Raw genomic sequence first — 25,435 nt, forward strand, 5'->3', positions numbered from 1 at the left:
AAAACTGTATAACTGTTTAATATAAAAAAAACTATTAATTTTACAGTAATTAAGAATTGCATTCTACATTGTATTACACAAATTGGCATTTGGTAATTTTTAGGTTTAATATGCAATTTAATTTTAAGAAACAGATAGGAAAATAATTATCTAGTGTTTATGTAAAAATATATATGTGCACAGATAGAAAATATAGTATGAAATACCTCATTCAAGATAATTGCTATTTTAAAGATCAAAGTGTGAAATTCAGGCAACAAAAATTGCTTTTTATTCAGTAACATTTGCAGTCATTCTAAAGTTATCTTCAGCTTGCAAAGAATACAAATTTGTTGCAATTGGTTTGTATTCTTTGCAAGCTGAGGACAGTTGTAGAATGTCCAAAAACATTAAAGAATAATTTTGGTTGCCTAAGCTTAGCAGTTTGTTTTATTAACTTAGAACATGGTGGCAAGTTTTACAAATATATATGAAAAAGATTGAAAGAAATTTCTCAAAAATTAAAAACTAGCTCTTCAGTTAGCTGTTATAAAACTTCAATTATATCATTAAAATACCTTATTTTACTTGGCAATATATATGCAATTAAATTAAATAAGAGAAAGAAGATGGAAAACTGCTGTAATTTTGTCATTTTTGTTATTTTTCCAATGTCTGACAGGCTAGCTTATAGAAAAACATGTGATTGAGTGGCATTAAGCCAGGGGTCGCCAAAGTGGTCTATATCGACCCCTGAGGGTCGATATAACATTATTGGGGGGTTGATGTAAAGACTAAAACTTACAAATTTTGAACGGAATATTGCTAATCTTGCTAAGGATTATCAAGCTTATCCATCTTATTGATTGTCAGTTACAAAAATTATTATTAACATATGTACTGTACAGTACTGTACTATAAATGTAAAAAATGTAAAATTAAAAGATAATATTAAAATAGTAAGCGCTTTTTGTTTTTGTTTGTAACACACACTTTTTGGTGTGGGTCAATGTGAGGTTTCAAAAAGTTGTAGGGGGCCAATGATGAAAAAAGTTTGGCGACCCCTGCATTAGGCATTAGTTTACTTCTGTGTTGTGTGTAGCACCACTGTATCTTGTTTCTCAAATTTTCTATCCTTTCTTTGTTTCTATCTATGTAGCGAATGCCACAACGTCCACAAAACCAATTTGCTGCAGTACATTCTATTGTGTTTTTATACAATATTCATTATTTATAAGAACATTTTTCTTATTTATAAACATGTAACTCTAGTGTTTTGGGGGTCCGGAACAAATTAATGGCATTTCAATTCATTTCAATGAGGAAAATTGATTTTGACATATGAGTAATTTGAGTTACAAGTTCCGTCATGGAACAAATTAAATTTGTAAGTCAAGGCATCACTGTATAGACATAGGAAACAACTTTTAATTTTTATTTAGTATGCAAATAATTCATATACCTTAAAAATATTAAGTAATTAAATGCTATGGTTTGTGTTAACTTTAGAATGACCTTTTATTGACTTTATATACCCTTTACTAAAAGGTATAAAAAAATCAGTTTAATACATAGTTTTTAAGATTAAAAATAAATTTTCTATGAAAAGTAAGAAATTGAATTTATAGAACAATAAAAAAAACACAAAAAATGAGTAAACTATAAATCAAAACATGTTTATAGCATTTTGGAATTTAATTTTAAAAAATTAAATTAAAACATATACAGAATCTAAAATAGAATGTTTGTATATTTTTCCAATATAAAAAAATCTATTATGAATACAATTAGCCATTTAAAGAAATTCAAAATTACTTTAAAAGCACATTCATTAACTGTTTTCAAGCATCTCTCACCTCATCTTATTATATGTACTTTTGAACAAGTAAATGAGCACAAATCTAAAAATATTCAATTTATCAACATTTCTAATGCAGATATATATTTTAAATGTTTTGATACACAAACATTTTAAAAACTTTAAAATATTTAAAATTTTAAATGTAAAACTAGTGATGTTTAACTTAAATTTCAAATTTGTGCTTATTTGCTTCAAGTGTGATGTCTGAAAATGAAAAAGTTTGTTTTTATACTGGTAATTGTATTTATAATGGATTATATAGAAGGATGTTGACTGAGAATAGCCTTTAGATAGATCATCTGAACAATACTTTGGTATAACAGGATTAGCAATATAAATTATTAACAGTGTACAAGTTAAAATAACTCACTCTAGTTATTCTGAATTTTATATATAATTAGATCCATTTTACTTGAAGAAATTTAATAATAAATAAAAAGTTGGATTTAATTAACAAAAAATTCAAAATAAAATTGAAAGTGATTTTGAAACTATTATTATTATGTCCATGTTTTGTATAAAAGTTTATAAAACTTGGCATTGTATTGATTAATCTATATATATAATCAAGACGGGTTAATAATAATAATAAGTGCAGAGCCCAAACGGTTATGAGTTGAAAGTTGAAATTTGGTACACAGTTAGAGTATGTCACGAGAATGCACACTAAGAAGGGATTTTTTGAAGTCCCCCCACGGGGGAAAGGGACAGGATTAAGTCTTCAACAATGGAAGTGTTAAGTAACAATGGTAGTGTTAATGATGGAAGTGTTAAGAGAACGCTATGTACAAGATTTACAGGCGCAGATGCGGTTTTTTGTGTTTTTGCGGGATATCGAACATATTTTTAGACCCATCTAAAAATTCTCTAATTAGTCTGGAAACAGGTGGACCTAATTCTTGCATTCTGTGAAAATGGGTAAGACTGGCTGTAATGTAATAATCTTAATCTTTGCTATCGTTACTTTTTGTTGAAGCAATGCCGGGCTTATCTGCTAGTATATATATAAACTACTAAGTTCAGGTAGATGACAATATTTTTAGCCAAACATACAACCATTCTCAGTTTATAAAACTCAGTTAACAAATGGCTAGAATAATAATGAACTTATTTAAAATTAAGAATGGAATGTATACAGCAGAAATAATTATATTAAAATTCAGAACAATTAGAATAAAATTTAGAAATTATAATTGTATGCAGTAAAATGTCCGAGAAGAGAACACAAGATATTCTATTATATATACAATAAACCCTTAATATAATAGACTTGTTGTGAAAAGGGATATCTGCTATTGCCGAAAGTCTGTTAAATCAAATGTATTTTAAAAACATAATAACAGACTTAAAATTCTGTATACATTTCATTCTTAATTTTAATCTGTCAATTGAGCTTTTATAAACTGATGAAACTCTGATGTTAGACTGGAAAATGGAAAATTTTACTAAAAGTGTAGGTTATCTGAACTAAGCAATTGGTTTATTTTATTTATTCGTCTTTACTTTGGTTTTTTAGGAAAATTATATTTCATTCTGTTTAGAAAATTATTAAAAGAATTTTGCAGGTGAGTTATAATTCTCTAAATGGAATGAGAGAATCTGTAGAATTTGTGTACATTAGAAAATCATTAGCATGATCAGGAAAGGGCCTGAGGCCTTCCTTAACTTTGTAAACAAGTACAGGAAGAAAGATTTAAATGTGATAAATGCATTTATACGTATGCACTGTACTGTACATACAATATCTAAGAGTTTACACTTCATCCACTATTCTAGTGGCAATGTTCATAGCAGTATAGGAATGAATATTAGTTTGCATGTGATAATTCCAGCTCCCTAATACAAGTTATAATTCTCTTAAGTTTCATTTTCACGAGAATTTACAAAAAAATTATAATGAATCAAATTTTGGATGGTTGTCAAACGTTTTACGACATCCATTAAAAAGTTTAATTACAGATTTTTCACTTTTCCAATAAAATAATAATAAAAAGTGACTGTAATTTTAATTTTTATGTTTTGATTTAAGTGTCGCGATTAAAGAGAAAGCTAAAATAAACATTAAAACGTACTAAAACATCGGTTCTAAACATAAATTTTGGAAAAGTAGTAAAATTTGCTTAACTGGAAATATTTCTGTAAGAATTTGAATGATATAATTAAATTCTTTTTGATATAATTAATTAATTTCGATTTATTTAGAATTAATTTTATTAGATATAAAGATAATAACATGAAGACTTTTAATCAAGGAATTAAAATAAATTTAATGATATTTTTCAAATTTTATTAAGTTTTAATTAAAAGTTTAATTGTTTTAATAATTGAAATTGTTTAATAAATAAAATTTATATGGATTTTTTAGATTTTTAATTAAAATATATTTTCTCTCTCTCTCTTTCAATTTACGGAAGTAATATATGAAAATGAGAGTCATATTGATTTAAAGAAAGAAAAAACTGGGGCCTGATAATTAGGAAAATATTATGTTTATGTTATATTATTATTATTATTATTTAATTAAATATTTATAGAAGAATAAATGATTTCCTTTAAACTTTTTAATCATTTTCCATTAGCCAAACCTAATGTGTGCCTGTTGAACCTATGATAGGGAAGAAAAGAAGGCTATCTTAGTGCTTTAAAGCATTTTAAAAAAAAAAGTCCTTTCAAGTGTTTTTGGGAAGGGAAAAGGGCCTTTCTAGTGCTTTTAGGATGGAAAAAAGGGCCCTGAAGGTTATAGAAAAACTTTGATTTTAATTGGATTATATTTATTATTTTTTTTATTGATTAAGATTGCTAAATAAACTTAAATTTTATTTATTATTTTAAAATTTAATATTGCAAAAATATTTTATTGTTAACTTGCAATGGAACTATACATTGTTAAGAAGAAAAAATAATTTATAAAGTCTGTGTTCTCTTATATTAAATTTGTTAGAGATTTATGATTTATTATTTATTGTGTATCATATATCAAAAATAAATTCTTTTTAATGCAATAGCCAATTATTTTTGGAAAGAGATTGGTAACAATCCAAAAGAACAGACAGTAGATCTACTAAAACTTTTTTTTTTTTCATTTTTTCTGTACCAAAAAAGAAATGAAACAGAACAGACTTAAAATAATTGAATTCGAGTTTTAAAGATTTCTAATTTTTTTTACATATTCCTACTTTTTCAGTTAATAATAATAAAATATATTTAAAACAGAAAAAATTTATAAAAGAGATTTTTTTCCTATTCTTGACTTATCAATTTTATCAGAAATATGAAATAGTATATATATTAAAAATTTATATTTGTTTTATTATCTAACCATTCTGTCAATTATTGCTCCTCCTCTTCTCTGATGCTCATCATCATCATCATCCTATTGTCTTACAGCTATTCTGTCAACTCCTCCACCTCCCCCTCATCATCATCATCATCATCATCATCATCATTAATAATTTTGATTTAGGTCTTTTGACCTTTTTCATATCTACCTACTTTTGGGAGGGCCTTTCTGTCATTTAACTAATGCTATTTAATGTTATATGCTGTATTGTCTACTTTAAAGTTAATAATCAAAATTTCAAGTCATTATAATTTAAACTTAATTATATTTACAAAAAAATTAATTTATTCATAAACTATACAATTAGAAAACAAATACAATTTCATTTTTTTTCCTCTTTAATGATATTTAAGTTGTGCCAAAGTTGATACTGCATTCTTGTACCAAGTGCACATAAAAGCTAAAAAGAACAAACTTGAAATGTTCACAAATATCCTGTGAAGCAACTTCATAACTTTTTACAGAGACTCATCTACTCTAGATTCTATAAATTTAACATGAATACGATAACTAAATGAAGTAAAGAACGGTATCGGTCTTTTTTTTTTTTTCTCCGGATCAAATTTATTATCAAGGGTACAAGCACGCAGTAATATGTAATTTCCATTCATGAGACGACGTGACTCATCTCTTTTCCTTTTGAATACAGGTCTCCTCTTAAAACAATGTGACAACTGAAGAGCAACTTTTGTAAGTGTCCAGTCTAATTTTATCCACATCTGTTGATTCTGGAAGGATGAAGACATATGTAAGAGTAAGTCAAATGTTGATATATAATGTTTAATAAGTGAAATTACCTTATGTTACAGCAGGTCAGGCCTGAATAAATAAAAAGAAAAGCATTATTTTAGTTTTAAAAATTACAAAAAGTACTTTAATTAAGGAAATTTAATATATGAAAAGTTGAAGTATCGTAATTTACATGCTAAGAGTTGGTCTATAATTTTCTCAATGTATAAGAAAAGTATTGCATTGATTTAGATTTCAATTTTTCAAAAAAAAATTTAAAAAAATCGAGTTGCCATGTTTGAAATGGATTGCGCTTTATAAACAGGATCCAATTCCTCAATCCTGTCAGTCACAATACTTTCAATTTTTCAAAATAAAATGTAAAAAATATGTTAAAAAAATTTTTTTAAAGAACTTCTAATAATAAAAATGACAAAATTAATATATTTCTTACTTTAAAATTAACCTATATGTGTATATATTTAATAATTTTCCTTTCAGTTAACAACCTGTAAAATTTATTAATTAACATACCATTAATGGTTACTTTAAATTATTATAAAAGTAGTTTTAACTTAAGATTTAATTAATTCATAAATATTTAAATTAGGCATTTTAATTTGAAACTGTGTTTCAAAACAGCTGTTAAAGTCTTGCGCAAAGCATTACTTAATTTGGAAGTAAATGGATAATAAAAATAAGACGAGCAAAGTTTTGTTTCATCTTCACAAATTAGACAACTGTACATTTGAGAGTAGAGATAATTGCCACTGTCTTAGTATGGTATTGAGTGCTCTTTTGAGAATAGGACAAATTATTCCAGAGTGCATGCCTTGTTAGAACATTCACTGCATTCGATTAATATTAATAAGCATTAGAATGATAATGATTCAAAGGCAACCAATTTATTGATATTTTGAGATATATACAAACATAATTGACATTGTTAGGATATAATTAAACGTCAGATAGTAACTGTAAAGTGCCGGGAAGAATGGTTATTATGTGTTAATTTTATAGCAACTGTAAAACTCATTAATCTTACAGTTTCATAAGAAGTACCTTAAACTTTTTTTATAGAGGAGATTTCAGAATGATGTTTCTTATATTGATTAGCTAAGAACAACTTTAGTTTTCATAACAGAAAACTAACAATGTGCATTAGTACATGACAAGGAAAGAAAGAATTTAAAAGAAAAGATGGAATAGAAAGATTGTTTTACAAGAAAAATGTTGTAGAAAGATGAGAGTGAACATAAAAAAATATATATATATTATAGATTAAAAGAGATTGAAGAGAAGAAGAAAAAACATTTGTCATAAGAATGTTTCAAAATATTTTTAAAAATATATAGCGACAGATCAATGGAAGTAAAATTCAATAAAGTGAAAGAGAAGTGTCATAGAGTACTGCAGGAAACTTTCAAGTTATAATAATGAAAGATGTCTGTTTGATATTGTTTCTGTTCAGTTTTTTTTATCGATTTTAATATAATAAGAATATTTACTATTTATTAATAAGTCAGTTACAAACAAAGATGCACAAACTAAAATTGAGCAAGGTAAGTTCTATAGGCTACATACACAGTGTATAAATTTTAACTCTAATTAAATATTTATTCATATTTTGAATTCTAGAACAGGTTCTGTTATTAATTTAGAACTTTTAATGAAAGTCTGAATAGAAAATTCTGAAGAAGAAGCAATTTTGTAGGTTAGAAAATAAGATAAAAGCATGATCTGACTTTATAACAAATGCAGAANTAATAATTATTAATATTATAAGAGAAAGTTATAAGTATATTTAATCGTCTTGTTTGAATGGATTTAAATTAGGTTAAAAAGTTTTCTATGAACATATGTCGTCCTCTGCAATATACGTTAGATACGAATCATTAACGAAATGGACATATATTTTAAAAATTTAAAAATTTATGCTGATACAAACTTTTTGAACTAGTTTAAATTTAATAATTTTAATGGAAAAGATTTCGAAGTTAAAATGAAATCTGTCTTTTACTGATTTATAAACCTTTCCTGCCATTTCTTTTTTTCTTTCCTTACTGATTACCGAATTTAAAGCTGTGTTACAAAAGTATGGCATCATGATTAATGAACAGATTGATAAAGATCAATAGGGAATTTTGTTTCTTACAGAGAAAAAAAAAATCATTCTTTTATCTGTATCTATTGGCCTCTTTTTTTTTAGTGAAGAAAATTCTCTTTTGCTTCAGTTGATCAATTGACAATTCAATTTTATTAGTGATTTTCTAGAATCTAACTAGGACTTTAATTTTATGTGATTAATGAGATTTAACTTCAATTTTTATTATTCAATATCGAACAAAATTTATAAAAATGAATATTTTAATTATGTAAAATAAAATTGAATGATTTTTTTTTTTGATAAAATGAAGATAAATGTTGATCTTCTAAGCATAAAATCTAATAGTTGTTCAGTTTTGATCTTTGCTTAAGGATATTTAAAGGAATTAACAAGATTTGCATACCTAAATTTCTTAAGTAAATAAAGCTATATCTCTTATATATCTTTAGACATCTCTTAGGCAAGGGTGAATAAGTAAGTATCTCTTAGAATTATGCTTAGAAGGTATACATAAAATAAAAATTCTTAAAAGTAAAATAAATAAAATAAAAAAAAAATTGCTGTAGGGAAAAAAAAATCTTTTGAAGTCTTCAATATTTCCAATTCAAGAGTGATCTTTCTTTTAAGATATCACGAAATTGGATAGGTTGAAATTCGAGCCAGTCTACTCAGAATTTCTAAAGCCAACTTTAAAAAACTGTTAAAGTATAATCTACTTATGCTATCGAATCAATCAATTTGCAAAACATCTCTACAACTTTGGAATAATAACAGCATTTTGATAGTATTTTCGAAGTAGTCGAAGCGTTAAGAGCTATCTAGATATACAAAATTTAATCTTAGGATCGACTCTTTGGGGATACCAAAGCGTTTTTTGAATGTGCACGATCACGTCTGATCAAACTTTATTTATTTATTTATTTTTCTTCTCTTTCAACCAGTCTTTTATGTACTCCATTGATCTTTATTTATGAAGGAAAAAAAAATTCAATTTTTTTTTCTTTTTAAACTATTTATTGTAATTTTATAAAGTAATACATTTATTCTTATTCTTTGAAGACTTTTCAGATTAATCTGGTAATGTAATTTCGGTATTATAGTGAAAGTTAGCCTGATACAATGGTACTGTACGTGCTGTATTAATACTATCCGATTTCTGAATGTGGATAAGTGAATATAAGCGTGTATAGGAATGCTGATTTGTTCGAGGAGATAATTATAGTAAGCAGTTGCCTAATGCTTATTCAGTTTTGAACTTAGTTTGCTATTATGTAACATCATTCACGGTTTAATTCTCTTACAATTAATGTTACGAAACTATTTTGAATATTTCCGTGTTCCTTCGTATTTATTTTTTTTTTTAATAAAAGTAAACTGTATAACATGAGTTTAAAGTTTATTTGCTATCTTGATTTGCTATTTGTGTGTGTTTTTAGTTTTTCAATAATGCGGTTTAAAGTTAATTATTGTTTCTTTACGTGTCTAACTTTTTATTTTACGATGACGATGATATAAATTAATAATTATTAATATTATAAGAGAAAGTTATAAGTATATTTAATCGTCTTGTTTGAATGGATTTAAATTAGGTTAAAAAGTTTTCTATGAACATATGTCGTCCTCTGCAATATACGTTAGATACGAAGAGTTAACGAAATGAACGATTGGTCGAATAATAAAAGTAGGCGGAGTTACATGTTTTTTTTTTTTTTAAAATTAANAAAAATAAATAAAAGAAAAACTGTTTTTACTGAAATATGATTTTTCAAAATCATAATTATGACTACTAGAATTAGCTGCTTCAGATTTTTGAATTATAGCAAAACTGCGATCTGACATTGAGTGTACAGTACAAGCTTCTGTAATAGTTACGAATCAATTTCATCCTGTTTATAAATTATTACAGCTTTTAGTTAAGATAAAAGTATCGTACTATTTACCATTTTTATATACTACCTTAAAATGCTCTATTGGATTCAGATCAGGTGAGACAGTTGACCATTCTATCACAATGCATCCCGTTATCCAAAAATCATTTCCAGATAGTATTTTCTGTATTAACTAGTGCATTATCTTGTTGCAGAATCCAAAATAAATCGTTAATTCGATAAAAATAAGATGACAAATTGTTCTTTAGAAGCTTTTGGTAATCCACAGCTTTCATTATTCTTGATGCGAAAACAATATCTGTCTTACCATGATATTTGCAGTCATTCCGGACCATGATCGATCCCCTTGCTGCCTTTTCGAAGATAACTGGGTTTTATAGGAAGTGACCTCCGCACTATCTGCTATGACTGTCTAAATTAATACTTTTAATCAGTTAATATCACTCATATTTTTTCTTAGGAAATGTGATGTGTGGCTTCTTGTGCTTTTTTTTGCCATTTGTGGCTATGTGTTTCACTTTGCATACAATACACAACTTGTGCCAACCCCGGACAAGATAGATTTAGAGAAGTTAAATAATGGATCTTTTGCTATTTGTCGAAGAGAGACTTTTTCACTTCTTAGAACATCTAAAATCAAAGAGCTTTTCTCTCCAACTTGGTGATTTATTTCTTCTGTAGTCATCACCCAATCGAAGAAAATTTAGGATTGTGTCGTGAAATCAACCTAACATTTTAGCAATTGATTTCACCGATTTGCTAAAATCTTTCCTAATCTGGCCTTTTTAAAATTCGCTTAAAGTTTATCCTTCATACCATCTTACGCAAACGATTATCTGGAAGTTCCACAGTAAAAAAAATAAGTCACCCAGATGGTTGCATCGTCGGAGTAATTTGCATTACTCTCGATGGTAAGTAAAAACATTACAAGTTAACTGCATAATATTAAGACAGCAGTCTTAATTTTTATGAAATGGTCATACCATTTTGTAATACAGAATTTCTAAGGCAATAATAATTCTATTTTAAAATATTTTAAATTTAACTGGTTTATAGAAATAACCCCTTTTTTTTTACTGTCTAAAAAACTTTTTCACATTATATAACTTATACTAAGCGATCTGACATTCATTTAGATTCATTTAGACTTTGTTGTTTGAATGTTTATTACTTCAAATTTAAGATTCTCGCCATTTTAAAAAGCGACTTTCATGGGGGAAAAATTAGATGATAATTTAAAATAGAGTTTTAAAGAGTAAAACGTTATTAATATACTTATAGTATTGATATAATTAATAGAAAATACTAAAAAAAATTCCCATCACGTACAGACTTTGCATGGCAAGAATATCCTGAATTTAAACTGGGAATTGTTCGAGTCCAGGAGTTTAGTCTTAAACACTTTACGTAATATGTAAAATTTCGGTGTTGGGTCTAGTCCCCCACTAATCGACTATTCACTATGGTTTTGCTAAATCCACGATAGTCATAAGAAAAAGTCCTTTAAAAAATTTAAGAAGCATCTTGAATTTAGATGCACCCTAATTTTAAATTCGAAAACGTATGAGGAAAATCTAAAATTCAAAATAATAAGATACTGTACTATATTGTACTGTATACGTAGTGTACAGTACATACGTATACTCCTAAATTTCAAAATTTTAAAGATTAAAGAACGAAGATTTATTTAAAAATAAAGATTCAAAAGAAGTCATAAAATTTTTGAAATATGATCTTAGATATTCAATCGAACGATTTACATATTTATTCTAAATACAGTCGAACCTCTAACAGCAGCCATTTTTTTCCAGTGCGGTCTTTTGAGCAAAATGCCTTCAAACAACGGCTTTTTTATGGTTCCGTTAGTGGTCTTTGTTTAGAAGTTTGATTGTTTATAAGTAATAAATATCTCGAAAAATGATTAATTTATTACGCTACAGAACATAGTTTTGTATAACTTTTATGTAAGTTTGAATAAATTAATCAAACTTTCAACATTAATAATATGGCTTCTATTATAAACAATATAACTTTATTTAAATTTTATTGATTGGTCGAATCATAATTTAATATTTATATTCATACTTCATTATTCTAGAGTAGACAGAATATATAAATCAATTATATTTTATACCGAAAATACTTAATTATTTAATTTATTATTAATGAAATTAATATGGAATAGCTAAGGAATAGTTTAGTTGAAACTACGTATTTGTTGCAAATTAAGTTAGGAATTTTGGTTATGAGATAATGCTTAATAAACAATTTATAAGATCTCGTACATTAATTCTAGACGGTAGGATGGCTGATGCAGGAATGATAGCTTACTACTATGGGAGATATTTTTTCGAGTTCGGGTCCTAAGACTCAGGAATTTTTCATGGCCCATCTATCTCGGATCTGTCGAGTTCCATCCCTCACCATCCGTATCTACCAGTAAAATTTTCCGGATTTTCTTTATGTATCTAATATCTAAATAGGGATAATTTCCCATAGAAAATCTTCTGGGAGATACCCTGTTCTTTGCAAATCCCTCATATGTTGCACTGTCTTATATCAATTTAAATCCTTCCCCAGTGCGGGCCTAACCTAACCCTCGATTGATATGATGAAAAAGACCTTCTTACTGCCCTCAGAGAGGATAGTTTAAAGAATAAGTTGTCAATGAAAAGTTAAATCTTAAGTTAATAATTAGTATTGAAAGTTTTAAAAACTGCTGTTTTATTCATTATCAGTGCAATTTTATTCATCATTAGGCTGTTAAAGATGCACAACCATATATGCGTTTCGTAATGATATGAGCATCCATTATTTTACGCGCAACTTTGCTAGAAATTAATAAAAAAAAACGAAGTCTCGACCTTGGAAGGTAACATTTTATTTACTGTACTGTTCTGTAATATACCGTATTCAACTAAATAAAAATGGACTTAGAAAAATAAATAAAAGAAAAACTGTTTTTACTGAAATATGATTTTTCAAAATCATAATTATGACTACTAGAATTAGCTGCTTCAGATTTTTGAATTATAGCAAAACTGCGATCTGACATTGAGTGTACAGTACAAGCTTCTGTAATAGTTACGAATCAATTTCATCCTGTTTATAAATTATTACAGCTTTTAGTTAAGATAAAAGTATCGTACTATTTACCATTTTTATATACTACCTTAAAATGCTCTATTGGATTCAGATCAGGTGAGACAGTTGACCATTCTATCACAATGCATCCCGTTATCCAAAAATCATTTCCAGATAGTATTTTCTGTATTAACTAGTGCATTATCTTGTTGCAGAATCCAAAATAAATCGTTAATTCGATAAAAATAAGATGACAAATTGTTCTTTAGAAGCTTTTGGTAATCCACAGCTTTCATTATTCTTGATGCGAAAACAATATCTGTCTTACCATGATATTTGCAGTCATTCCGGACCATGATCGATCCCCTTGCTGCCTTTTCGAAGATAACTGGGTTTTATAGGAAGTGACCTCCGCACTATCTGCTATGACTGTCTAAATTAATACTTTTAATCAGTTAATATCACTCATATTTTTTCTTAGGAAATGTGATGTGTGGCTTCTTGTGCTTTTTTTTGCCATTTGTGGCTATGTGTTTCACTTTGCATACAATACACAACTTGTGCCAACCCCGGACAAGATAGATTTAGAGAAGTTAAATAATGGATCTTTTGCTATTTGTCGAAGAGAGACTTTTTCACTTCTTAGAACATCTAAAATCAAAGAGCTTTTCTCTCCAACTTGGTGATTTATTTCTTCTGTAGTCATCACCCAATCGAAGAAAATTTAGGATTGTGTCGTGAAATCAACCTAACATTTTAGCAATTGATTTCACCGATTTGCTAAAATCTTTCCTAATCTGGCCTTTTTAAAATTCGCTTAAAGTTTATCCTTCATACCATCTTACGCAAACGATTATCTGGAAGTTCCACAGTAAAAAAAATAAGTCACCCAGATGGTTGCATCGTCGGAGTAATTTGCATTACTCTCGATGGTAAGTAAAAACATTACAAGTTAACTGCATAATATTAAGACAGCAGTCTTAATTTTTATGAAATGGTCATACCATTTTGTAATACAGAATTTCTAAGATAATAGGAAATTTTTTACAGCCCTGTTTTTATTTTGCTTGTTTTAATGATCATTTGCATTTAATTAATAATTTAATATTATGACCGAAAAAGTTCTTCATTTCAGTTTTTTGCTGGTTTATTTGAAAAAGTCCCATGATCATATTGTGAAATGCCCTGTATATTGCTAGCAAGCACCGCAAGTACACACCTACGACTTTGAAGCTTTAATCTATTAAGTATCAATATATAAATACATTTTAGAAAGTTTACATATTGGTAATTACGTAATGTAAAATTTAAAACATTTCTGTAAAACTTGTCTAGTAATTTAATCAATTAATTTCAATATTATAAACCTATATACCAGCATTTAATTAAACGATTTTCAATTACTAATTTTTCTACTTAATATTTTGGAATTTTAAATTAATTTTTAAAATGTAAAATAGAAAACCACAGAGGAAACTAACTTGTGTATTTTCAAGTTTTCTTTTACATTTGTCACTAGCCTGAAAAAAGGTAAGAAGGTGATTAATTTCTATTATTTTTTTTCCAATACAAAAACATGAATTTAAAAAAATAAAGTAAAAAGAAAATCCAAACATTGTTAAATATTAAAAAAAATTAATAATAACTGAAATTTTATTTTTTTATTTTTTGAGTTTTTTTAGTAACCTTGACGTTTTTGTCACCCACATCGTCCAAATCGTAAATTCCATCAGCTGCCAAATTCTCATAAGCTGAGGTAACTTTGCTTTCCCAATCTTTACATTTCTCATCATTCTGTTTGAAACTATTTCCCGTTTCTTCCTGCAATCGTCGATGGTTTCTTCCAAAAATCGAAGTACAATTTCCGTACACCTTTAAAAAAATAAAGAAAAACAAAAAAAAATTATTAAATTAAACTTAACAAAATTCATTTCAACTCCTAAAAAACGTATATAAAGAAAAAAAACCGTTTTAAATCATTTCAAAATTTCAAATCGACCAATCAAACGTTACCGATTTAAACACTGGTTTTTTTCCCCTTCTCTGGTGTTATTAACTGTAACCAATCAAGAGTGGTGTTCGCTCTTTTGAAGTCGATAGTCATTAATGTGCCATATATGAACAACCTATTGGCTGTGTTTCGGCTATTTTGAATTTAACCTGCTTCGTAAAATGGCAACTAATCACTGTGTTTTGATGTTGCCGACTACCTTTTTAAAAATTAAGATAATTAAATAAAGAGATTTCTCTTAATTAACGGAAAGCGTTCATTTATTTAATGTATTAAGTAGTAAATTAGGAAAATTATAACTTTTTTTTTTTATTTCGTAATTCTCAGCCTACCGAACGTATAAAAGTAATTATCAAACCTGCTTATCATTCGCTTAATGAAGTCTGATTTAGCTCATAAATAATCGAGTTTGCGATGCAGCGAGAAAATAGCCAAATTTTATTATATAAATAATTTATTTTATTCATTTATTAATAAATAATTTCAGGTGAATGATTGTTTTGCTATCATATTATCTTGTTTTGTAGCACAGGAACATTAACTCTCCGATCTGAGATAAAGGAGGAAAGTTGAACTGTCACTTTGATATTGATCGGCGATTGTAGGGTTTTATTATCATTAGGTTGAAATCCAGGCAAAGTGGATTAATGGACAAGAGTTGTATTTCTACTAAATCTTTATCATCGGTGATACATTTAATCCATTTATTAGAATTCTTTGAAGAAGAAGAAAAACGACAGTTTATAATGAATTTTTAAAAAATAATTCAATTTTATAGTTAGAAAGTATTAAAAAAAGTTCTATTAAAAACAAATTTTAAATTATTAATTTTTTAAAATTCTTTTTTAGAATAATAATAATTTAAAATGTGTATTTTCGAAAAAAACCGTTTTAAATCGTTTCAAATTTTCAAATCGACCAATTAAACGTCATCGATTTAAAAAAAACATCGTTTTCTCCTCTCCGATTGGTGTTACGTGTTACGTCACTAATTGTGACCAATCAGCGATGACAAATCGCTTCTTTAAAGTCGATGATCGCTAATGCGTCACAAATAGACAGCCAATTGGCTTTGTTTTAGCGATTTTGAATCTAACGTACTTTGAAAAAGAAAAAAAAAGATTCTTTATATTTCGTGCATTATTTAAATTTATTTATTTATTTTTTTTAATTAAAAAGTTATAATTAATTTAACGCTTCATAAATCAATTAAAGCATTCTGTTGTTGTTAATTTATTTTAAATATAAATTATCATTAAATAGAACTTTGATAAATAAATTTCTAGACAAATTCCTTATCTGCCTGACACTAAATTTTGATTTAATATCTTTCCATATCTACTCGTTAATGATATTTTTGTGGATGATGTAGAGTTAATATATAAATAAATTTCTTAACTAATTTCCTAAGAATTTATACTTGAATAATTATAGAATATTTTTCCCATAAAAGTTGGTGGAAAGAATGAATCATTCCTCCATTTTCTGAAGGAACATCATTAATATTTTCGTGTTATAAGGATAAAAATTACGTTATAGCGTGACTGAATTCTAAAAATTAGTTAAAGGAATATTGAGTCTTCAACAATTTCTTCCACTAATATATCAATTTATACTTACAATTTAATGTGTTTCCAGTAATTGGGTTTTTTGTTTTTGAAATCTTTGCTTAGTTTGAAATCTGCTTGCTTAGTTTCTGTTCAGGGTGGCCCAAAAATCAGTTAACAAGATATATATGTAATTTTTAAAAGTTAATTTAAGTAATTATGGTTAACTGACTTTTTGGTATAAATATTTATCAAATTTGCAGAAGATGATTTTAAAATACTTTACTGTAATTTAATTTTTAATTATTATCATTTACAGCAAATAATGATTTTCAAGTAATAAGATGTAGTCTATAGAAGTTTATAACTAAGTTACAAGTAAGAATTATCAGATATAAAATAGATCTGTAGTAAAATTTTATTTAAAGAATAGATAAGTTTATGAGAGTTTTATTTATTTCAGTGCTTAAAAAGTGTAAAATCTATTAAATGAGTGAAGAATTTAGAAGTGATTACACTCCAAACAATATTGAAGGATAATTTTATATAGTTTAATTATGAAAAATTATCAAATAATTGTTATTTTAACATACCGTAACCAAATTGTTGCTTACTAAAAAGTTGCTCAACAATAATTTATAATGTAAGTAAAACCTCTCAGTTAGACACTAGAAATGTGTCCAATTTAGACAGGTGCCCTATATGGAGGGAAAGAGAAACTTCTTTATAAACAAAATATAAGACAAATTCTGTAGGTAATTTTAATTACATATTATATTTTCCTTACTATACAAAATCCTAAATGATATTTAAAGTGTTAAATTTTATTTATTTTTTCATTTTACTATAGATGTTTAGGCTTTAATTAACAGTCTAACTTTAGTTGGATGGCCAGGATATAGGATTATACTACTTAATGCATTGATTCTCAACCATGGGCTTGGAAGGATAAAAATCAACTTATCATTTTAATTTTGTATTATCAGTAGCATGTTTTAGCTTCATGGAGCCCAGGCAAATTTGAATTTAGGTACCCCACGTACAGTAAAGTTTTCTTTGAGGAATTTTTGGGGAAATGTTTTATTATAAAAGATTGGTTTAGGGTTTCCTATTGATGTGAGATCCTGGCAATCGCTCTTTTTGCCCAAGGATAATGTACCACTTTGTTGTATAGTGTAAAATTGTTAATTATTGTATTAAGAAAGAAGCACATGTATTACTATATCATGTTTTTTACTTTAATAAATGTATTTTCTATATAACTGGTTTCTTTTGTAATTTTATTTTATGCATTTAAAAATGTTATTTTAAGAAGGGGTCCATAAACAAAAATTAAGAACCTTAACTTAATGTGTTGTATTGTATTATTCAAATCCATTTAATTATATTAATATTGTTTTAAATATATGCTAATTTGTTTTATTCTTTAATTAAGATGAAGCAAAACTATGAATATATTATAAAGATTTCATTTAATATTCAAAACTCTAGTTAATGGCAACTTCAGAACAATTTTGAACCTAAGTATCTGATAGAAACAAAATTCTTCAATATAATTATCTTTGAAAATTAGATCATAGCATTAAAATTACAAATCTTCTTAACTTTACTTCCCTAATTTATTAAAGTTTGCATGGATAAACAAATTGATAAAGTGAAAATAGCAATTATCTTTCCATAAAAAAACTAAGTTAAAACAAAAAAAATATTAGAATTTAATCTATTCAATTGAATATTCAATGAGATAAAACTATTCAATAAAATTTAAATTGTTAAATTTATATTACTTAATTTATTCTTCAATATTATAATATAAGATTAAAATTCTAAAATTATTGAAGATTAAATTGATAATGCAGAATGAATTTAATACATATATATATATTTTTTTATTATTATTTTAGGGAGCTTAATTGATAATATATGCTATTACAATGATTAATATCCTTTAGAGTTAATGTAAATTAACTAATCTCTTTATCCAAATTTGATAATAGAAAACACCCAGTTGATTTATATTCAAGTCCTCATTCTGCTACTTGAGCCTTAAATAATTCAAATTCAATTGAATATTTAAATTAATGAATGCGATAATCTCTGTAATTTTGAATATCTCGAGGACTTTCAAATGAAATTTTCCTCTTCGCGATCTTAAAACTTTTGAGAAATTCATTTCGTATTAGTAAGTATAATTATAAGTTTTAAAGTTCTAATTACTTTTCCTGTAATATGATATCTGTTACTAACAATTCTTGGAGTTCAAAGTTTATTTCTCCATCATTTTTCTGATGATTTATATATGGTTGAAAGATAATTTATCTTTGTGTCCAAAGGTAATTTAGCTTTAGAGAATAGAAGCTGAACTTCCAAGAGGAAAAAAAAAATCAAAAAAATAATAATTTCTTTGATGCTTTTTTTTTTTTAAAACATTTGAATTATTTTAAATGCTAAAATAATATATAAATAATTTATTTTACATTATTGATTTTTATAGATTTTTTTAACATAAAAAGGAACTGTTTATTGACTATTTTTTATAAACAAAAACATGCAGAAGTTTGGAAGCATGAAAGAAAAACTTCACTAATTATGAAAGGTAAATTAATTCTAAGAAATATAATAAGATATAAACTCATTTAGTGTCAAGTAAATTTAGAAATTCTTATTCTTTAATCATAATTAAGTTAAAATATTATAAGTAGGAGTATACAAATTTATTTATAGAACAAGATAAGAAAACTTTTATTGATATCTTCCTGCCTATTTATGAGAAACAAAAAGATATTTATTAAGTTGTTACACTATTTTTACATCCATATTTTTGATTTTTAGTTAAGAAATTCTTATAAATAAGTAAAAATAACAAGCTTTTTTTAAAAAAAATTTTACTTCAATCCACTCAATTAATGGATAACAATTTGGAAAAAAAATTGCCTATCGGGCGCAAAGTTTCAAAGGTATAAATTGCCTAAGAGAACTATAAAAAAATTATTAGAAAAGTTTTGTTGTTGTTTCTCTATAAATATCAGCAAAAATAAAACAAGTTATTTATTTATTTATCTGGGTATTGGATAGAATAAAATATTAAAATTTCCTGTACAAAATATAATGCTGTTACATATTTTGTTGTGCTTTTTAAATCAATAAGCTGGAAGTAAACATGAATTTTTATTTTATAACTTTGTAAAATTTGATGGAAAAATTTCATAAAGTTATACTAAAATATATATAAGATGCCTTGTAAACATATGTATATAGATACAAATAAGAGTTTTTTTTGATAAAACTATATAAAAATTAAATAGTTTTAGATGTATAGAAAAGAAAATTTTATATTTTAACATTCTCAATTACTCAATCTTCATTATAAACTGGAAAAAAAAATTTAGATTTTGGAGTATATTTATGAAATATTATGCAAGGATATTTGTAATATATATATACTTTTTAAAATCTTTGATAAAAATATGCTTTTATCTTATAATATCTTGATTTTTCAATAGGTAAAGTTATACTTCAATATATAGCTGCATATAAAAGTTACACTCATATATATGAACCTATAAATATATATATATAGAGTAAAAAAAATTCAGCATGCATTCTACAAAATAACAAATCTTATACGGTGAAATTTCTTTCTTTAGAAGAAATGCGCCATTTAAAATTTATTTTAGAATATAAAAACATAAAATAAATTTAGCGCAGGAAAATAAAAAGTCATATTCTAAATCGATTCATAAAGGATTGTAAGTCATATATTACGCTCTTTCTGCTAAAATCACAGTATAAATTTTGCTTTTTTTTATGTAAAAAACCTAAAATTCAATCCACAATCCTTTCATACATGGCGATTTATTATTTGTATCGATCTAGTCGTAGTTAGATTTCAATGCGGAATAGAGAAGCATTTTGCTTGAATAAATAAGTTAAAATGTTAATTTTGATATAATTTAACACCCGAAAATTAATTTTTAATGTATAAATTCGCTTAAAATTTACCGTAACAATCCCAAAAATGATGACAAAAACTAAAGAAGCACCAGCAATAACGATCAAAGCTGTCGCCCATTGTGGAATGCTACGTTCATCAGGATCGTGTGTGATCGCTTCTTTCAACTCCGGTTCGAATACTGTAAAAATCAAGTGGGCTATAATCAATTATTAAGCATTAAAAACAACTTCATATATACATCCTAAAAAAATCCAAATAGTTTATTTTATAGATAGAAAGATTTATATGTTATATATATATATATAATTCCAATAAGTGACTCTAACTCCTATTAAGATTTAATCAAAACGTTGCCCTAAACCATTTTCCTAGCTATAATCTTCTATAGTTCTTCTGTAAGAAAAAAAAAGGAAAGGACCTCTGGAGATGCAATAAAATTTACCATAAAAGTGGAATTGTACTCATTCTATTAAACCATGCACATTACTCGTCTCAGAATTCTCAGCATCCGAACAAGTGGAAAAATCGAAACGGATAAAAGCCATAGGATAAATATTATTTTTTTATGTTTGTAGCTCATTAAATTTGCTTCCGATTTCTATTTTTTTTTCTTAATTTTTTTTAAAGATAATTATCGAAAAAATCTCACTAAATTGATAGATGAAAATCATATTTAGGATTTTGTTTTTTTTTTCTAAGCAATCTTTGTACTTCTAACTTTGAGAAAGTAGTCCTGATTGGATGTGCTGCTGTGAATTCTGATAGGAATTGAAGGTTTTCCTGAACAATTCTTCTTCTTTTTTTTTAAGCTGCCCTTTTCCCTTTGAAATGTATTGATGGAATGATTGAAGATGCAGAAGGGATGCTTTAAAGAAGCATTTATTTTGCAAATTCCTCTTAAGTTCTTTTAATGGTATGTGGGAAATAGTAGAAACAATGTTTTACTACTAATTTCAGGCTTTATTTTAAGTTTATGATTAAGCAAATATTAATTATCTTCTTTTAATAACGAAGATAATTAGTAGAGTATACAAGTTTTACCGTACTTTTAATGGTTTTCTAAAGTATTAATGCTTAATATTGAAAAATGGGAATAGAAATAAAGGAATTGTAAATATTTAGATATATTTTGTGATAAGTTTTAAGAGATTTTAGAGACAGTAAATTGAAAAACTGTTATTTTTATGGCAGTTTTTTAAAGAATTATTTACAATCGATTAATCGTTAAACTCATAGCTATAATAATTTTTTTTAAAAATTCCCTATGCTTGTCTCTATATATCTTATGTATACTGCGAAGTATCTCGTATATCAGCGTATTTTCAAGATTCAAAGTTACGTTAATTATAAATTATTCACACCAGTGATTCTCAACCCTGTTGACTAGAGGCAGTGTTTAATCAAAGATATCCTTTATACATATAAACGAAAAGTGACGTTAAAAATTGCATTTAAAAAAAAAAAAAAATATATATATATATATATATATAAACAAATAAAAAATACAGAGACATCGTACTGAAGTTTTTAAATTGCAGATCTATAGATTCCCACTGTAGTACGTCTGTCCGTCCGAACTTCTTAATCTCAAGAAGGAAGATATTGCAAGCTTAGGGACTAGAGGTTCCCTATTAACCATATACTACATGTTTGGACCGGAAGTTACATGATTTTTAATTTTAAATAATGTTGTAACCTCTAGAAATTTGTGACTTACCGGTTGAAAACCACTGACAAAACGTAATTTTTTTTTTAATTTTAGTATTTAGAGATTATAAAAGTACAGTACATATACAATAAGAGAAACCTTACTTTGAAATTTAGTAAAGTGTCGATCCATTTGAAATCCACCAAATCCACCATCGGGTAGAAGATAACTGTTAAACAAAATTTCCATTTGTTGAGCTTCCACGTGCTTATCAGTTTTCACCAAAAGGTTGAAATCTACCATGACACTCCCTCTTCTTTTTTTTTTATTTACGTTTAATTTCATTCAGTTAACGAAACACAGATTCAAATTAAACACTACAACAATATATTAATAGTAAAAAAAATTATTACATTAAGCATTAACTAACCTGAATTTCTGTACAGATATCTTCTTGATATGTTTAGCTAACCAAGTTTGCCAAAACATTTCTTGTAACTATCAACAGTATAAAAAAAAATAATGATAATGATAATACTACTACTGTTTACTGCTACTACAATAATAAAACGTTTATTTTTCTTAAGAGTAAAGCATTAAAAAATTATACAAGAATTTATTGGATAACTAAATAAATCTAGAAGTTCTTGACATTAATCGTTTTAACTTTCAAAATTGCTTAAAAATATATATTATATAAATATATATATATNTAGCAGCACAAACATTAACATGACATATTTTAGAAAACAGTATAGAAACTAGTCTGGCTTGTCTGCATAAATGTCAACTTTAAGTGGAAATTTTCTACTAAAACAATTTAGATATTTAATATATTTAATTAATATATATATAAGTAATTTGTTTTTGATAAAATTTCTTAAATAAATTGTAAAAAAAAGGGTTTTAAATTACGTATTAAATTATTATTATTAATTTTAAATACAATAAATTCTGAAGTTTAGTAAAAGAATTTGAAAGCAGATTTCTGCAGTGTGAAAGTACCTGTAATTATAATAGTATTTGTATTGTGATTTATTTTTTTTCCAGTGTTTTACTTTCTCGGTTGTAACAGCACGACACCGGAAAGTATTGTAATCGTGTCAAATTTGTCCCTCCGGGTTTTTTTTTTTCAAATCGCGACGTTTTGAGACCCCTGAATCCCCCAAAATCTGTGTGTGTTTGAGTCTCTCTGATTTAATATCTCAGGATGGGGTAAAGATAAATAAATAAAAAAAAAACGAAATTTGGCATGATATCACGTGTATAAAAGGCATTGATGCTATTAAATTTTCCTTTACAGAACTCGAGGGGGCAGGGAGATAAGGGGATCTTGTCATATCTGGAGTGGGGTCGGATTTAATTAAAATTTACTCGTTACTGGCATTTAGAATAATTTTAAATCTCCTTTCTACCCTCAAAATCAAGCTATTTTCGCCTTTTTATAATAATTAATAATATAAAAGTTATTTTTAATAACATTCGTAATACACGCAATTTAAACTTTGAGTTAGTTCAGTGTTTTTTAAACTTAAATATATATTTTTAAATAGAGATTTTTACTATAATTCAACAAATTTACTCCTTTTAATATTTCTTTTTTATTATTTAAAATTTATATCCTATTATAATTGAAAATTAACTGACTTTTTAATGGTTCCTTTAACTTCCTGTTCGAGTTCTAGGAAAGCCCTTGCAAAGTATTTTTTAGTGACGGGTTAAGACGTTAGTTGATGACCGCTCTGGGAGATCCGAGAACGAATCCAGGCTAACCATTTCCCTGAAATTTTTCATGGACGGTATGTCCTGAATATGTCGTGCCCCATTGAGGGTTTGGTCGAACCCACGGGCGTGGAAAAAATTTCCTTTAGTGTCCACAAGGCATAAAGAAACAACAATGAAATAAAAACAGATACAGTATTTGTAAATCTCTTATTATTGGCCAGATGGCCTAGCGGCCAAGATGGCAGCGTACCGCTCTGGGTGATCCCGGGTTCGAATCCGGACGGGTCGATAAATCCCCAGGACTTTTCGGGGGATGGTCCGTCCGGATATGTAGGGCCCCGCCACATTGTGGGCCTGACCGAACCCATAATGGACTTGCTAAAAGAGGCCCTCTTAGTGCCCACAAGGCAAGAGTTAAAAAAATCTCTTGGTCTTTACAACGTTTCTGTCTATTGTAATATTTGAATTATCTATCACACTTAATCATTCTCGTGTGAAGAATCCACAGAAATCTAGTCGATATATTTTCTATACTGTATTTCTAAAACTCGTACTGTTTCCTTATTTTTCGAGTTTGTAACAATTTCAGTATTTCTCTCATTAATTATTATAAATATTTAAAAACATTTATAAAGTTTTAACCTTTAATTAACGGACATCGAATGAATGCATAAACAAACTAATTATAAACACCAAAAGGAAACCTGTAAAATGCCTGAAAAATCACTTTCAATTTTAGAGTTAAAAAAACTTTTCTAAATGATGATTTTATTAAACTTAATATAAAAAATATATCCTACAACAAAAAAGGGCAAAAGACTTAATTTTGAGGATAGAGATGAGTTTTATTTTTTTAAAAAAATCGTAAATGCTAACAATATGTAAAATCATTAAGTCCAACCCAACTAGCCCACCAATAGTCAAGCGGTCTTCGTACCCTGAACACTGTTCGGTCGTGGGTTCGCGCCTCACTCGGACAGGCTGGCCACGTGGAGTTTTCTGGGTTTTCTCCACGTCTGTAACACCTAAATAGGGGCCAGTTTCCCTTAAAAAGACCTCCAGGAAGCCATCCCCCTAGATTAGGGTGGCTAACAGTTTTTGCCCCCGGGCCGAATTGGAAAGAAAACTTTTTTCACGGGCCGAACCAGAGGCTGCCCTAGGAAGATTTTGAAAGGGTGCGAGATCTCATTGTGGTGTCACCCCGTAGAGACTGAATTGTAGATAGAGATTACAGATACATTTTTCACATTATCATGCTTTACCAACACTCTACGCTGTACTTACGATATTTGTAATGGAGGGTTAACTCTAAACGCACAGTGAGTTGTTGACCTTTTTTCTCTTTTTAGGCGTCAGAATTTTTCATCGAGCTATTCGGACTTCAGTACCTAATATTGAAAGATTGATCGCGGGCCACATAAATTCATTAGGCGAGCCGGATCTGGCCCGCAGGCCGTATGTTGGCCATGCCTGCTCTAGACAGATCGCCCAAGTGTTGCGTTTCCATAACTTAGCAAACAAACAACCAACCCAACTCGAGATATGACACGACACGACACC

The 25,435-nt window shown here is 27.2% G+C and overlaps 1 protein-coding gene across 3 annotated transcripts in view; it reads right to left on the reverse strand.

Annotated features, from left to right (window-relative positions):
- Positions 1-5,519: 5,519 nt before the first annotated feature.
- LOC111624943 overlaps positions 5,520-25,435 on the reverse strand; it is a 66,903-nt gene continuing 46,987 nt past the window's right edge. The window contains exons 4-10 of one of the 3 annotated variants that reach the window (XM_023367938.1): positions 22,581-22,648; positions 22,315-22,379; positions 20,550-20,680; positions 14,676-14,861; positions 14,471-14,509; positions 5,978-5,999; positions 5,520-5,908 (exon numbers count right to left, since the gene is read on the reverse strand). In XM_023367938.1, coding sequence (XP_023223706.1) covers positions 5,994-5,999; positions 14,471-14,509; positions 14,676-14,861; positions 20,550-20,680; positions 22,315-22,379; positions 22,581-22,648 — 495 coding nt within the window. In that variant the 3' untranslated portion in view covers positions 5,520-5,908; positions 5,978-5,993. Of the gene's footprint in view, positions 5,909-5,977; positions 6,000-14,470; positions 14,510-14,675; positions 14,862-20,549; positions 20,681-22,314; positions 22,467-22,580; positions 22,649-25,435 lie in introns of all 3 variants that reach the window. The other 2 variants (XM_023367937.1, XM_023367936.1) reach the window with 2 other exon arrangements.

Source organism: Centruroides sculpturatus, unplaced genomic scaffold (assembly GCF_000671375.1).
Source record: "Centruroides sculpturatus isolate CEXI.00-Female unplaced genomic scaffold, Cexi_2.0 scaffold390, whole genome shotgun sequence".
NCBI lineage: Eukaryota > Metazoa > Arthropoda > Arachnida > Scorpiones > Buthidae > Centruroides > Centruroides sculpturatus.